The sequence below is a fragment of the Caenorhabditis remanei genome, chromosome IV, assembly GCF_010183535.1.
Source record: "Caenorhabditis remanei strain PX506 chromosome IV, whole genome shotgun sequence".
NCBI lineage: Eukaryota > Metazoa > Nematoda > Chromadorea > Rhabditida > Rhabditidae > Caenorhabditis > Caenorhabditis remanei.
In genome coordinates this window covers 417,432-432,814 of record NC_071331.1, presented here as the reverse complement: position 1 = coordinate 432,814, position 15,383 = coordinate 417,432, and the positions used below count along the sequence as shown (strand labels likewise).

Genomic DNA, 15,383 nt, shown 5'->3' with positions numbered 1-15,383 from the left:
GAGAAAGTGAATGAGAGCAGAGGAAGAGTGAGAGGTACTCTTTGGAAGAATGACTGGATTAGAACGTCTGGGAGCGATGTGACCGCCCCTTCCGCTTCCTGCGTTCTTTTTTGTCTTCTGGGAAAGTTTTTAGGGTTACAAAGATCTAATCTTGTATATGTGAAGATCACTGTATATAGTTATAGATAGATTTGCTGTATATAGTTATAGAGTTGATTGATCGGTTATTAGTGCTAATGAGGTTGATGACAGATGGGAAAGGGAATTGTCAAATTATATAGAAAGTTCTATTAGCTCGACGCAGTTCTTACAACTGCGCTCCACCGAAATGACCTTGAAAAATGTCTCTTTTTCTCTGAGTCTCTCAATTTCGCACACAATTTTTTTTTCGGTTTCGGTAGAGCGCGGTTGTAAGAAACCTGCCGTGCTAATAAAAATGATGGTTGCTGAAGTGGGCGGAGCCTGATTGTCGCTCCAAACTTCAAAAATTCAAATTCAATTCTTCCAGAAAGCCCACAAAACGTCAACGTTATGAGTCTGAAGACGACTGGGACGATGATGATTGGGGTGCGAATAAACGAAAGAAACAACCGAAGCCTCAACGATTATGGGGAATCAGACGAATCCCGCAGAAGAAGTTGAAGGCTTCTGAAGTCGTTGTGGATTCAGAAACTCCAGAAGAGATGAAAAAACCACCGCCACGACCATCGGAGTGGGAGCCATATCCGTTGACTCCTGAAGAAATGGCTGCGAGATTACTGGAAACGGAGAGACATCGACTCGCGAATCTCTCAAAAACTTCAGAAACCCAGCAGAATAGTGACAAAAACGAGGCACATCGTGTGATTGGAAGCTCAAAACCTGTCGAAAGCGGAAATTTCGGCAGATTTGATAACTCTTATCTGGAGAGAAACGAAATTTTCGACCCGAAAATGCCAAAAATCCATCAGAAACCACCAACAATTCGTTCAACTCTCCCCGATTTTCCCCCCGAATTTTCCGATGAAATTGAGGATTCTGATGTGTCAGACATGCCGAAGCTCAATGCGATCTTCGATTTGGACAAAGAACCAGAATCTCTGCCGAAAAACTCAAAAATCGCAATCGATCGATATGTTGAAATTGAAACCGAGGGTTTCGGGAGTTCTCTGAAGATTTTGAGAGCTATTGGAGACCTTTTGGATATGGTTTATACGGACGAATTCGCCGGGATGAAACGGAAAATAGATGAGGCGAAAGAAAGATTTCGGAGACAGGATAAGGTAGATAATAGACAGAAAACTGGGAAATTTCAGAGTGTTTTTTTCAGCCAATTTCCCTCGACACCATCTCGATTTCTCTCCGTTCGGCTCTTCTCGCCATTAAAAACTCTGCGAAACCGGCTGAGAAATCCCAGAAATCCTCTGAAGACTCGAAAGCTCTCTTCGGAATTCTCGTAATGTTATGGGGAATTTCGTTGAGTTTGCAACCGATCATTCTAGAGGATTTCCAGAAAGATGTGACGGACTCTATGATGGTTGTGGTGAAGAGTAACGAGGAAAAGGTATCAGCAGCCCATCCTCTCTTACAATTGCGCCCCACCGTAAACTTGAGAGTGTCGGCGAGAGACGCAGAGTTTTTTCTCGCGCCGACTATAATTTTCACAGTTTTTGGTCTATTTTCGCTATTTTTCATAACAATTTACAAAAAATTTAATAAAAAGTAGCGAAAATTATTGTCGGCGCGAGAAATAACTCTGCGTCTCTCGCCGATACTCTCTCGCTTGCGGTGGGGCGCAGTTGTAATAAGAATACTCGTGCAAATTTAAAAATCGTGTTTTCAATTTCAGAAAGTCCCGATCCAGGCACTACACACTGTTCTCGACCTTCTTCTTCTCACCATAATTGTCTAAACTTTTTAACTGTTGTTGTAATAACTTGTCTGCATGTTGTAGATGAAAACTGTTAATTTTTCTTTGAATTGTTTGAATTTTACGTGGTTTTTAACCATATTTTTACTTTAATCTCTAATTTTCTCTGAATTTCTGAATTTCAAGCTCCAAAAATGTCTCCCCCACTTTGGTTCGAAGAGAATCGTCGACTCATCACCCATATAGCTGAAGAATCAGAGAACATCGTCACTCCACTGAGTATTCGAGGATTTTGTGCAGAATATCGGGAGAAAAATGGAGAGACGAGTTCGGTGACTTGTTTGGCAAGAAGGTTTGTTGCGTTTTCAGATGAAAATAGTTTTTAGGCGAAAAAAAAGGATTTTGAACGATAAAAGTCCCAAAAAATCGACAGAACTACGGAAAATTCGTGTTTTTTCAACAAAATTTTAAGCAAATCGGCTGAAAACGGCACTTTTTACAAGAAAAGCTGACAAAAAACTATTCTATTAGCTCGGCGCAGTTCTTACAACTGCGCTCCACCGAAATCCCCTTGAAAAATGTCTCTTTTTCTCTGAGTCTCTCAATTTCGCACACTATTTTCTTAGGTTTCGGTAGAGCGCATTTGTAAGATCTGTGCCGTGCCAATATATTCTCTCATTTCAGAATCGAGCGATTCCGTAATAAAATCCATGAATTGGACTGTTTCAATACGGAAATGAAGGTGAAGATGTTGTTCGCAGTGGGTGCTTCAATTGATGAGCAGTACTTGAAAGAGTGAGCTGAAAGCTCTGAAATAATGCAAATTTCAACGAAAAATCTGTTTCAGATTGAGAAAAGATGCAGTGGTGGAGTTGGACGATCGAAACAGAATTGTTCGATATGAGAGAGGCGGAGTCGCTATACAGGGAAAGCATGTTAGTAGAGAGATTTTCAGCTATTCCATACTGAAAATTGAAAAATATTGCAAAAATCCGCTCTAAAACCTCATTTTTCATACTTGTTGAGGCCCGGAAAGGCCCTGCTTCAAAAATGAACCAATTTTTCAACGAAAATGTGAACATTTCTGATGGTTTTTCAGAATTTCTTATGGTAAAATTCGAAAAAACTTGAAATTTCAACTTTGGCGTTTACCCAGGCCTTCGGGCCGGGCCTTGACAAGTAAATATGCCATTTTTAAACAGATTTCCAGCTTCCATATGATATAAATCTCTGAAAATCCTTCCAGCACTCTCAAATAAATCCGCAATGTCTGGAACAGGACAGAAACATCCTGAACGCGTTCGCCGAATTCACGAATCATGTGAATTTCCCGATTCGAATGTCTCATTTCATCAGACATTTCAAAGCGACCACTGGCAGCCACAAATGTGAAAATTCTCTTAGGGATCGGTATGGAAAATTTCAGAAAGTTTCGGATGAGATTCAGAGAAAATTCCAGATTCAATCAACTGAAGGCTCATATTCACGCGAATACCGAATACGATACTCACACTAGAGCACGAATGATCTTCTTTTCGAGTACACCGGTTGATGAGGAGTTTCTTGCGGAGTAAGTATTAGCACGGCAGGTTTCTTACAACCGCGCTCTACCGAAACCTAAGAAAATTGTGTGCGAAATTGAGAGGCGCAGAGAAAAAGAGACATTTTTCAAGGGGATTTCGGTGGAGCGCAGTTGTAAGAACTGTGCTGATAGTGAGCTAATAATGAAGCATTTCCAGACTCCGCAACGATGCGGTTGTTGAAGTGGACAGCGAGGGACGAATCACAAGATATGAAACATACGACGGAGTGATCGAATTTTATGGAGAACATCGTAATTGGGGAACGAAAGGAAACAGAATGTCGAGTGTCGGATTGATTCAACCGAAACGGGAAGTGGAAGATGATGATAATAGTGGAGAAGAGGAAGAGGAGGAGGTGGAAGTCAGCAGAATGGTCAGAAAACGTGGAAGCCCGTGAGTTTTAGAGTTTATTCGGATTGGCTCAGAAATCCGTTTTTCAAGCAAAAAATGCCACTTTCATCAATTTTTCGCTCAGAAATCGCAATTTTTATCGAATTTCCAACTCAAGAATAATTTTTATGCAAAAAAAGAAACCATTTTCGTCAGATGTTTCGCTCAAAAATCAGTTTTTAGGCGAAAAATGCATGACTGACAACCTGAGAAAGTAGAAGGCTGTAATTTGATTGATTCAAGATCTGAGCTTGAGATAAAAGAGTTCTCAGAGAATAGCGGGAAGAATATCTATTAGAAACGCTTGAAACTGGACTTGTTGAACGATAAAAGTCCCGAAAATCGACTGAAACTGATGAAAATTCGTGTTTTTTCAACAAAAAATCACTAAACTTCAGCAAAATCGGCTGAAAACGGCAGTTTTTACGAGACAAACTGACAAAAAACTATTCTATTAGCTCCACGCAGTTCTTACAACTGCGCTCCACCGAAATGCTCTTGAAAAATGTATCTTTTTCTCTGAGTCTCTCAATTTCGCACACAATTTTCTTCGGTTTTGGTAGAGCGCGGTTGTAAGAAGCGTGTCGTGCTAATATGAGCACCGCTTGAAACTGGACTTGTAGGAATCAACAAAAATTGAAGCAATCTACTAGAAATTCCTTATTTTCCAGACCAACCCCAGCACATGGACCAGCGAAAAAACGGCGATTCTCGACGCCATACTGCCATCATCCCATCCCAATTTCCCCATCCGATTCATTGACAGACGTCGTCGCATTCGCATCGAATACGGATCATCTGCATCCCCAACTGAAAGTGAAACTGGAATTCGATTCGATGGGAAATGTGGTGGAGAAGAAGGAAACAGGAGGAGAACCCAATGATATCAATTTCGACATTGAGATGTTTCAAAGAGAACCGAATCGTGGAGAACAAGAGCTCCTCGAATTCAATGAAGAAATGCAGCCGTTGGTGATGATTGAGGATCGAAATGAGAACGTGGAGTTAGTTGTGGAAGAGATGGATGAGAATGTATCCGAGAGAAGTGACGAATCGATGCTCCCGCATTTGGAGAGTTCCGATAACTCGGAGATTGTTGAAGAGTGAGTTTCACGCAATTTGGAGATTCGTGGAAATCGGAGTCTGTCTATGTGTCTGTGAGAGTGTCCGGATGTCCAGAAACTGTTAAAACCCGGAATTATAGGTTCATTTTTTGAGAAAATCGAGCAAAAACGTCCGATTTTCAGCCCAAAATACTCAAAAAATGACTGAAAATTTGATTTTCAGATCACAGCTTTGAATCCACCAATCTGGCGCGCCTCTGACGCGTAGGTGAAGAAAATGTGATTTTTCAGCTCAAATTTACTGGCAATCATGATTTTGAGGCCTTTTGAGCGATAAATGATTGAAAATGCATTTTTCTTAAATTTTGGAGCTCGGAAAGAGCAAAAACAGGCATGAAGTGTGTCTGTGTGTTTGTGAGAGTGTCCGGATGTCCAGAGGTTCAGAAACTGTTAAAAACTGGAATTATCGGCTCATTTTTTGAGAAAATCGAGTTTTCTAGGGATTTCCCGACGAAAATTATAGAAATCGGTGTCCCAATGTCCGAAGGTTCACTTTTCGAGCATTAGAGCAGATCAGGAATATTTGTCTGTGTGCATGTAACATCCGGATGTCCAGATGTCCAGAAATTTTTCTCAACTTTCCAACATTTTTGACTCATCAGTCAAAGAAGACACAGAAATTGAATTATAATCCCTGTAAAACATGATTTTCGGGCTCCGGGAGAGCAAAAAGCGGAGTCTGTCTGTGTGTCTGTGAGAGTTTCGGATGTCCGGATAACAAAAAAGGGCTAAATTCCTACTTCTATCAATTTCAAAGTTCAAAATCAATATTTCCAGACAAGACGACCATCAACCCGATATGCATACAAATGGAAAGGAGATACTCGAAATGCTCCGTGGACTCACTCTCACTTTGGATTCTCCGATTCTCTCGAATCTTCGTGAAATGATTGAAAGAGAGATTGAAGTGTATCAATCTGGAGATATTGTTAGTTTTATATTAGCAGTCCGCCCATCTTGCAACTGCGCCCCATCGCAAACGACAGAGTATCAACGAGAGACGCAGAGTTTTTTTCTGGAGCCAACACAAGTTTTCACAGTTTTTGACCCAAACTGTCAAAACTTGTGTTGTTGCCAGAAAAAACTCTGCGTCTCTAGCTGATACTCTATCGTTTGCGATGGGGCGCAGTTGTAAGATGGGCGGACTGCTAATATCTTCTCGGTCTCCCTGAAAACTCGTATCTCTGTTATTCCAGAAAATGCCCATCAACTACATCATAATGAGCCTTCGAATCGCTCTCCGCGCATTCTTGAACGACGCGAAACCGCGCGAGTTGACGGAGGCGTCGATCAGTATTCATGGATTCCTGATGATGCTCAGCTACGGACTCATCAATTTAAATCGATCGTATCTGGAAGAGTTACAGCGAGAGGTTTCGGATGCTATCAAAAATCTCAATTTTCAGGATAAGGTTAGATTTTGGAATGAATCGTTTCAGTGGACTCCGCCCACTTCTCAGTGGAATTCATCAATGATTTCTTTCAGATCATATCGCTGAAGACATTCGAAACCGTCATGACGACTGTCATCATAGCACTCTCGTCTGGAATTCACTGAAACAGCTCCTGAAGTATATAAATTTCTTGTTACAACTACTTTTGCTACATTTTGTTATAATCTTGTATTCTATTATCACTTTGCATCATCATTTTTTGACACTTTTCTTATCACATGTTGATTCACAACGTACCATTATTATACCTCCCTTCTTTTATTTTCATTCTTTCTATGGATTTTATAAACAGTTGTTTTGTTAGGGGATATGGGATTTGTTGTTTATAAGACTGTTCCAGTGGCAGAGATTATTTTTGTGTTTCTTGTTTTTTTAAATCAATTTTCAGAGAAAAAAGTGGTTTTCCAGCCGGAGAGCTTGAAATTTATGTGTTTTGATCAGTTTTTGGTTCAATTTTCAGGTTTTTCGGTCTGATAAAACCGAAAATTGGGCAAAAATAGTTTAATTGTTGATTAATTTAAGCGAAAAGTTCTCTGCGGCACGATTCATTTTTAGCTCCGCCCACTTTCTTTAAACGCTTGCGCAGTGCACTTCTTGAAATTCCCTCAATTTCTTGTAGTTTTTTCAGAGAAATAAGTGGTTTTCCAGCCGGAAAACTTGAAATTGATGTGCTTTTCAGTTTTTGGCTCAATTTTTAGAAGATTTTTTCGGTGTGTAGACAGAAAATTGGTGATAAATCGCTTCGTTTTTGAATAATTTAAGCGAAAAGTTCTCTGCGGCACGATTTCTTTTGAGCTCCGCTCACTTTCCTTTAGCAGCGCACTTCTTGAAATTCTCTCAATTTTTATAGTTTTTTCAGAGAAAAAAGGTTTTCTAACCGGAAACTTCCGAAATTTCAGCTGAAAATAATGTGTTTTGATCAGTTTTTGGCTCATTTTTCAGATTTTTCGGTTTTGGGACAGAAAGTAGCTTCCTTTTCGTTAATTTAAGCTAAAAGTTCTCTGCGGCACGATTTCTATCTTAGCTCCGCCCACTTTCCTTAAACGCATACGCACCACACTTCTTGAAATTCTCTCAATTTTTTGTGGTTTTCTCTCATTTTTCTTTTCGTATTACCATTAATTCTATTTATTTTCTTTCTTTTCAGCATCAAAAACAATAATTTCAAAAAATGTCCCAAATCACGAATCCGCCGAAATGGCTGGGAACCGACAAGGAAAACGTGGATCTGATGAATTTTTTCGCCGATAGAGCGAACCAATCGAATTCTCTTTTGAATATATCGAAACTTTGTAAAGAATTTCACTCGGAAAGACGCTCGAAATTCAGTGAGAAGAGCTTGAATTGCAGGTTTGTGAGAATTTTGAGAGAAAAATTAGTTGAGTTTATATTGAGAAATTTGCATTTTTAACAGAATTTCAGCGTTTTTTCCACCAAAATTGTTCGAATTATAGTGAAATAGCTACTTTTTAGCAAAATTCACTCATAACATGCATAAAAAATAGAAATTGGCATTGAAATTCTGGAAAAAGCACGGACTCTACAGCGAGCCATCTCGAAAAAACGGCGACGCAATCGCGCTCAGCGGCACAGCGGCTTTTTTGGCGCGAAGCACTAAAATTCAAATTTAATTATTTTCCAGACCAAGATTTTTTACTATTAAAATACCGTTTAACGATGGGAAAGAAAAATTTTAGTCAAAATTTTAGCAGTATAATCATAAGAAAAACGTTTCGAATTGAAAATCGCAAAAATAATGTGATTTTCGATATGATTTGGAATGAAAAGACGCAAGTCGCGACTTAAGTCGTTCATTTATAGAGCGAAAAGTGATATTCGCTTGCAAAATTTGTTTAATTTCGCAGTATTGTGCTCGATTACGAAGTTGGTGTTATCCAAATGTACATTTTCTCGCAAATTGTAAAAAAAAATGAAGAAGTATCAATTTTATTATGAAAAATGGGAAAAAAAGAAAGAAATGTAGATGCCGGAGCGCCGAGAAATGTTGGTTCACGGGAGAAGTGATCCTTTCAGACTTGTTCCGGTGAGCGAATTGTTCCTGGAAAATGTTCATCCTCAACTACGACTTTTGAATAAACGGAAAGACACATAAAGGAAAAATGGACCTGTCGGAAAAAATATGAAGTCCATCAAAATTTGTTCATCTGGTGTCATTGGCAAGTTCGAGTAGTGCAGAAGAATGCGGAGTTATCTAGAAAAATGAATTTTTCACAAAATAAAAATGAAAAAAACAGTTAATTTAGCGAAAAATCGTTTGTTTGTTATTATATCTTACCTTTTAATGTCTCTTTACACATCGCAATAGTCGCCATTTCTCGTTGTTCCAGTGAAACACATTTTTTTCTGTAAAATTTTAATTTTCTGGTCCGTATGTCGACGAATTTTCTTAAATTCATAGTGGAAAGGAGAACAATAGAGATAAATGTTCTATAAAATCATTATTTTATCATAAAAAGTGAAAAAAGTTCCATTAAAATACATAATTCATTGTTAAAACGATGAGAAAATTAAAAATAGCGGCTGAAAAATGCTGAAAACGCAAACGCGCTCCGCTGAAAACAGGCGTTTTCCCGCTTTTTCTTTTGAATCGAGATGGCTCGCTGTAGAGTCCGTGAAAAAGTAAAATTTTAATGACAATTTACACTTATTTTTACAAATTTTTGAGAATTTGAGTGAAAATTAGTTAAATTTATTGAGAAATTCTCATTTTTCTTTTGATTTTTTTGATTTTTAACAAAATTTCAGCGTTTTTTTCCAAAAGTTCAAAATTCGATTAAATTTGATTCAAATCTATTTTCTTCTACAATTTCTACATCTCTTTTTCCAGAATCCGCGCATTTCGTCTTCGAATTCACGAGTTGGATGATTTGAGTAATGAGACGAAAGTTCGAATGCTATTCTCAATGAGTGCACCGGTGGATAGCGGTTTTCTGATAGAGTGAGTTAATTAGAGTGGGTAATTAGCAGAATGAGTTTTCAGACTAAAAAAGGATGCTGACGTGGAATATGACGATGTGAATCGAATTACAAAGTATGAGAAGAAGGGAGGACTGAAATTGGTTAGAGATTCTGTAAGTTTGAGGGAAATTAAGGAGAAAAAGTTAGGAAAATGACATATTTCAGTTCGAAAACTCAATACTGTTGAAGTTTTTAATCCATTTTCATGAGATATTTTGAAAACCAGCGCGCCTTCGGCGCTTTTCTTTTTCCTCTTTTTTGTTTTCTGTTTATTTCATGTTTTCCGTAATACCGATCATATCTATTTGTATATTCTTTAAAACATTTTTATCTATACCAGAGTTTTTTTGAAATTCCGAATTCCTACTTCCGACGCAGAAATACATGGAAAATCGGTCAAAAATAACAGAAAATAGGCTTTTCTTCAGCCAAAAACTAATTTTTCACTGATTTTCGCCAATTTTGTGATCGCCAATAGAGCCAATATCAACGGCCGACCTGTTGAATGGATTATGGGCGATGGAGTGGTGAGTTGCGACTGAAAATGTCTCAAATCATGATAAAAATAGCCATCAGAATGACTGAAAACGCGCCGAAGGGGCCCCAGTTCCGATTTTAACGATTCCCTTGGTATCTCAGATCACTATCTTAGTCAAATTCAAACCACATCCTGTTGGAAAAAAGAAAAAGATGGATCCGAACGCAACAAAGACGGACTCTTGAAGTTTTTGGACTTCCGGAAAAGCAAGATGCAATCAATACACATATTCCCAAGTGACTTCCCACTAACCGTAATTACCCCCACACAACCCCTCTCAATACAACTCCTAGGACACCTTCTAAACACACAATGAGTCTCCAATCCACGTCATCTATCTAAAACACATCTCCCATCTCATTGACTCTCTACAAAGATAGAAGAAACGGGGCACCACAAAAATCAATGGCTTCGAAATTCCCATTGTTCCTGCTCCCAGTGATAGCATGGATTCAAGTTCTAAAATTGATGACTCCATTCGAAATGTAAGTTCAAGTTTTATGCGAAACAAAGTTAATTGTCGATTCTCTATTCAGAATATCTTTGTCGCAATGCAGCAAACGGAGTAAAATAATCTGTAAGTCACTCCGGACCCAACGGAAATGTAAGGAGAAGGCAGTTAGATTTCAGCTGAAGTTTTCAACGATAAGAGAACTTCAGTTAGAATTCAACTACTATCCAAACATTCAATGGGTTTTCCCATTGCTTCGGAGGAATGAGAAGAACGGTGTAGCCGTCTCAAGAATCACCGAAGATGTGTTTGTACCTAATTGGATGCCAACAGAAGAGCCTGCTATTAATTCTAGCGAAAATGGCACAATGACAAAGAAATATCTGAGATTATACACATCGAAGAAGTTTCAATGGTTGAATTTGAAACAGTTCATCCATTATTTGTCTGATATATTCCACGTGGAACTCACTGATCTGGAACTTCACTTCCAGGAGTACACACGAAAAGAAAACAAGAAGATAATTGATTTGTATTGTCGTGGAGGAAACAAGAAATGTGTGAATAGATTGAATCTGGTTGGAAAGACAGTGAACACACTGGAAGATGATGAACTGATCAGCATCATTCTTCGTCGTCAAGAGACATTGAAAGAATTGAAGCTCGACTTGAAGCCATCGTATCTGTTCTTGTATCTCAGTGACTCCTGTCTCTTCAAAATTCCAGACCTATTACACATTCGAAACTCCGAATGGATGAGTTGCAAACGAATTTTAAGCGATTGCAATTCGTTTGCCATCTGTATGTTGGATTCAATCTTTACAACCAAGGATTTGACAAAACTTATGGTCGACTGGAGTTGGGGAATAGATCCAAAATGGTCATTGGCAATGATCGGATGTGATTTCGTGGATATCGATGAATGTTTTCATCACGGAGAACTACTGGGAAGGTGATTGGATTCAGAATTTTATCAATAATACATTTATTTGTTGCAGTGATCCAAAACTTCAAGTGCAAAGATCAGAAGAAACGACTGTGAGTTCAAATGGATGGACACGGAGAGTCAAGTACTTGCTTGAACGGCCCAATAACGATATTGGAGAGTTTATTGTAGAGAACAACATGTTCCTATACGTAAGAGTCGGAATATCTATGAAACTCCCACTCTCCGCATTCATCACAATGACGAAGACTGGTGACTACAGTAATCTCCGAACTTGGAGATTGTGATATTATCAAACAACACATTTTCATCTCCTTCGAAGTTCTAATTCTAAAAGTGTATCCCAATTGAAACCAGCCGGTTTTTTCTAGTCTTTGTTTGTGTAAACCCACGATATTTATCATATTCCAAAGTTCTTCACGTTCCATTTCCTATTTACCTAAATCCACTTGTATTCCCTGATAAAACTGCTGTAATGAATTTTAATTGATATACAAATCTAATTGTTTTGTTGCTGAAATTATTAAAGTATTAATAAAGAGTTTTATAAATTTTGGTGTATCTTGTTCAAACAAATCAAGAATGAAACCCAAGATTCATTTTACAATACAGAACAGCTCAAAAAGTTATCAACTTTAGCTGTTTTCAGTTGAAAAGGACCAACTTTGAAGTGTATTTCGTTGTCACCTGATTGTCCGATAAACTCAAGTTTGTATGTGTTGGATAGAGCAAGAATAGTACATCATTTTTGCAGTTGACCATTTTTTTGTAGGGACACCACTATGAAAGTTACAGGTCATCAAAGTATTTTCTCTCATAAACCGTTTAATTTCGGTGAGCTTTTCACTTTGACAGCCTATAACTTTCCAGGGAGTCTCCCAACAAAAAAATGGTCAACTACAAAAATGGTGTGCTATTTTTTCTCTGTTCAAACCATACAAAATTGAGTTTATCGGACAATTAAATGACACCGAAATACACTTTCAAAGTTGGTCAATTTTAACTGAAAACAGCCAAAATGCCTTTGAGCGGTACTGTAGATCAAACTTTGACGAAAACTTTCCATTTTTGGCCGAAATTTTGCGAGCTTTCCAAGAATTTCTTCTTCATTTTCCAGATCCCGCCAGTCCGTCAATTCAACACCGAATGCGACAAAAACATTATGAAATTTTTATCGATGAAGTCAGAAGAGGACACGACTCCCGTATCGGACATTGATTTTGCACAGGAATTCAAAGAGGTCACCGGATCACAGAAGTCGTATCAGACGTTGAGAGAGAGGTCGGTAGAATTGAAAAATTTTTGATAAAATGTGCTGTGAAATCGGCATTTTCAGCTTGAATTTGCTATAATCGCTCAATTTTCTTGCAGATATACTCTCGTGAAGAGACAAATCTATTTATCGAATGAATACGACGAGCCGAGTCGAATCAGAATGTTATATGTGTCGGGTACGAAGTTACACGCGAGTATTTTGAATGAGTGAGTTGTTGGAGCCACGAGGATTCAGAATCTTCAAAATTCCAGACTCCGTAAAAATGCATTCGTGGAAGTGGACGATAAACAACGAATAACATATTACAAATCACATGATGGAAGTCTCGAATTGGGTGGAGAAACAGATGGAAACGATGAATATCGAGTGAAAACGGTGAAACAAGAAGTAGTCGATGATAATCCGAGATGCTCGAAGAGAAGACGGATGTAAGGAAGAGGAATTATAGAAATCATTGAATTGGCTGGAAATATACTCAAAAACTGTTCGAAAATCGGTTAAATTAGACCAAAAATAGCCAAACGCGTCGAAGGCGCGCCAGATGCTACGAATTTTCCCTGTTTTTGGATTATTAGGAGTTTAAGAGCGAAAAAATTGAATTTCTCTTTATGAAATCAACAAAAAACCTGCTGAAAAACACGCCTAAGGCACCCCAGTTGCGGTAAAACTGCCTTTTTTGTTACTCAAGTTGAAAAATGATCTTTTTCACTCGAAAAAAGTGCTGAAAACGTCATTTTCGGACTTTTCCAGCACGAAAAACTGTAATTATCAGCTCAAAAACTCAAAAATCACAGTTTTTCGTAGTTTTGATTTTTTCAACACTAAAAATAGTCCACAGGTCACAATTTCAGCATTCTAGTCATAGCAATTCCTCTCCAATTTTCAGATCCAAACCGTGCTACAACCAGGAAGACGATGACTTTGATAATGACACATTGTACCAATCGGACGACGATGAAGACGAAAGTAATAAGAGATATGAAGTCAAGAATTGGGTCAACTCGATATCGACTCCAGCCATCGGCACAGTCAAAACAGAGACAAGATTCTCTGAACCCCCAACGTCGACGACTATGACTCCACGACGCATGAGAATCGACGGAGGAGAGATTCCATTTTATGAGGGACAGGGACCACTTGTACCATCTCAGATGACTCCAACTCATCATGGAATGACAAGATCTGATGAACAAGAATATCGAAGAATCTATCAGTCGGATCCACGTGAATTTTCTGGATTGAAGAAGTTTATTGGAGGAGAGAATCAGACGAAAGTTGGCGAATCGTCGCGTCGTGTGAATCCAAATCCAGAAGTCGTTCAAGCGAAGAAGTACTTGGAATGGCTTCGTATGTTTTTGATTTCGATGGATTCGCCAGCGGCGTTGAAAGAGATTCAGAAGAAGGTGGAGGTCGCGTTGAAGGCGTGTGCGGAGGAAAAGGTTTGTGGATTTCGCATTTCCTTCATACTGTACCGGTCTAGCGCTCGATATGGGACGTCCCACTTTTTTTCCGGGAATTTTGAAAACTGTCAGTTTTTGTCGGAGAATTGTGAAACATTCACAGAATCTGAAGACATAGCTGGGGACGCGATTCCCAAAGTTTCAAAAATATACGTTCATTTTCAACCGTTTTATGGCAATCCGGGACGCGCGGGACGGGGACGCGGGACGTCCCAACTCGTCCCATTTCGCTATATCGGTCATTGTAAACTTTGGCCGTTTTCAGTTGAAACTATCCAACTTTAAGAGTGTGTCATGGTAATTCTGATTGTGTAGATTTTTAAGGAATCAAACAGATCAAAGGTAGAGCTCCATTTTTGTAGTTGATAACTTTTTTGTACAGGCGGTCCCTGGAGAGTTATGGTCATTTTAAGACGACATCACTATTTTGCACTGAAATTGGTGGTGAAATTACATTGTCGATATGTAACTCTCCAGCGTCCGTATAAAAAATTTGTCAACTACAAAAATAGAGTTCTACTTTTGATCTGTAGGATTCGCTAAACTATTTCTAGGTAGTGACAATCAGTTATACCATGACACCCTCTCAAAGTTGGACAATTTCAACTGAAAACGGCCAAAGTTTACAACCTTTTGACTGGTATTTCTAGTTGAAACTCATATTTTCTTCCAGATTCTTCCCCTCACCAACATCATCTCAACTCTCCGTACGGGTGTCCATATCATCACGAAACCAATCGAATCGACTGTTCCATCCACAAGTGTCAAAGACTTTCTCCTCAATCTTCATACAACTCTTCTCACTTTATCCTCTCCCATTATTTCCGCATTTCAACACGAAATCAAAACCGCCCGTGTCTCATTCGGTGATCAGGATAAGCAATTCCCAATCGATAGTATTCGTCCGATTCTCGAAACTTTACTTTTGTTGGCATGAGAATCTTCAATTGTTTTAAACTTGTTATCTTCTGTTAAATTTCTTTTTTTTTTGTTTCCTCCGACTGAATTTTGTTGTCATAAACCATCAAATTGTTAATTTTTCTCTCGGAAATTTGTATCATATTTTTTGTGTTCCAGCGGTAACACGTGGATTTCAGCGTTGCAGAGGAGTTGAAGTTTTGAAGTGGAACAATTACGTGATTCTACGATTCAAAATGATATTCTCAGTCTGAAAATTTGTAAAAGAAATTCTCTAAATTTTCTGAATTTACCGTTGATTTCATATAATTTTTCTCATTATCCGTTTCACCGTTGAAACGTTGATTTTGGCGCCAAAAATATATTTTTGCCGCGTTTTCAATTTTGCAGTTCTGTTGCTACAGTAATCGAACTG

The 15,383-nt window shown here is 38.5% G+C and overlaps 4 protein-coding genes across 4 annotated transcripts; all 4 read left to right on the top strand.

Moving 5' to 3' along the window:
• Positions 1-49: 49 nt before the first annotated feature.
• GCK72_012072 (uncharacterized protein) lies at positions 50-1,891 on the top strand (the record flags this gene model as incomplete). Its single annotated transcript, XM_003103398.2, has 4 exons — positions 50-78; positions 509-1,262; positions 1,310-1,543; positions 1,829-1,891. 4 exons carry the CDS (start codon positions 50-52, stop codon positions 1,889-1,891), a joined length of 1,080 nt encoding a protein of 359 aa, XP_003103446.2.
• Positions 1,892-2,043: 152 nt separating this feature from the next.
• Positions 2,044-6,504, top strand: GCK72_012071 (uncharacterized protein; the record flags this gene model as incomplete). Its single annotated transcript, XM_003103415.2, has 10 exons — positions 2,044-2,201; positions 2,534-2,644; positions 2,697-2,784; positions 3,096-3,259; positions 3,309-3,419; positions 3,589-3,825; positions 4,494-4,925; positions 5,724-5,874; positions 6,143-6,358; positions 6,433-6,504. 10 exons carry the CDS (start codon positions 2,044-2,046, stop codon positions 6,502-6,504), a joined length of 1,740 nt encoding a protein of 579 aa, XP_003103463.2.
• Positions 6,505-7,571: 1,067 nt separating this feature from the next.
• GCK72_012070 (uncharacterized protein) lies at positions 7,572-10,102 on the top strand (the record flags this gene model as incomplete). The annotated part of the gene is made up of 4 exons (XM_053728832.1): positions 7,572-7,750; positions 9,249-9,359; positions 9,402-9,492; positions 10,019-10,102. 4 exons carry the CDS (start codon positions 7,572-7,574, stop codon positions 10,100-10,102), a joined length of 465 nt encoding a protein of 154 aa, XP_053583604.1.
• A 220-nt stretch (positions 10,103-10,322) lies between these two features.
• GCK72_012069 (uncharacterized protein) lies at positions 10,323-14,987 on the top strand (the record flags this gene model as incomplete). Its single annotated transcript, XM_053728831.1, has 8 exons — positions 10,323-10,402; positions 10,454-11,320; positions 11,367-11,505; positions 12,432-12,595; positions 12,686-12,796; positions 12,842-13,018; positions 13,477-14,029; positions 14,724-14,987. The coding sequence occupies 8 exons, from the start codon at positions 10,323-10,325 to the stop codon at positions 14,985-14,987; spliced, it is 2,355 nt and encodes a 784-aa protein (XP_053583603.1).
• Positions 14,988-15,383: the final 396 nt, after the last annotated feature.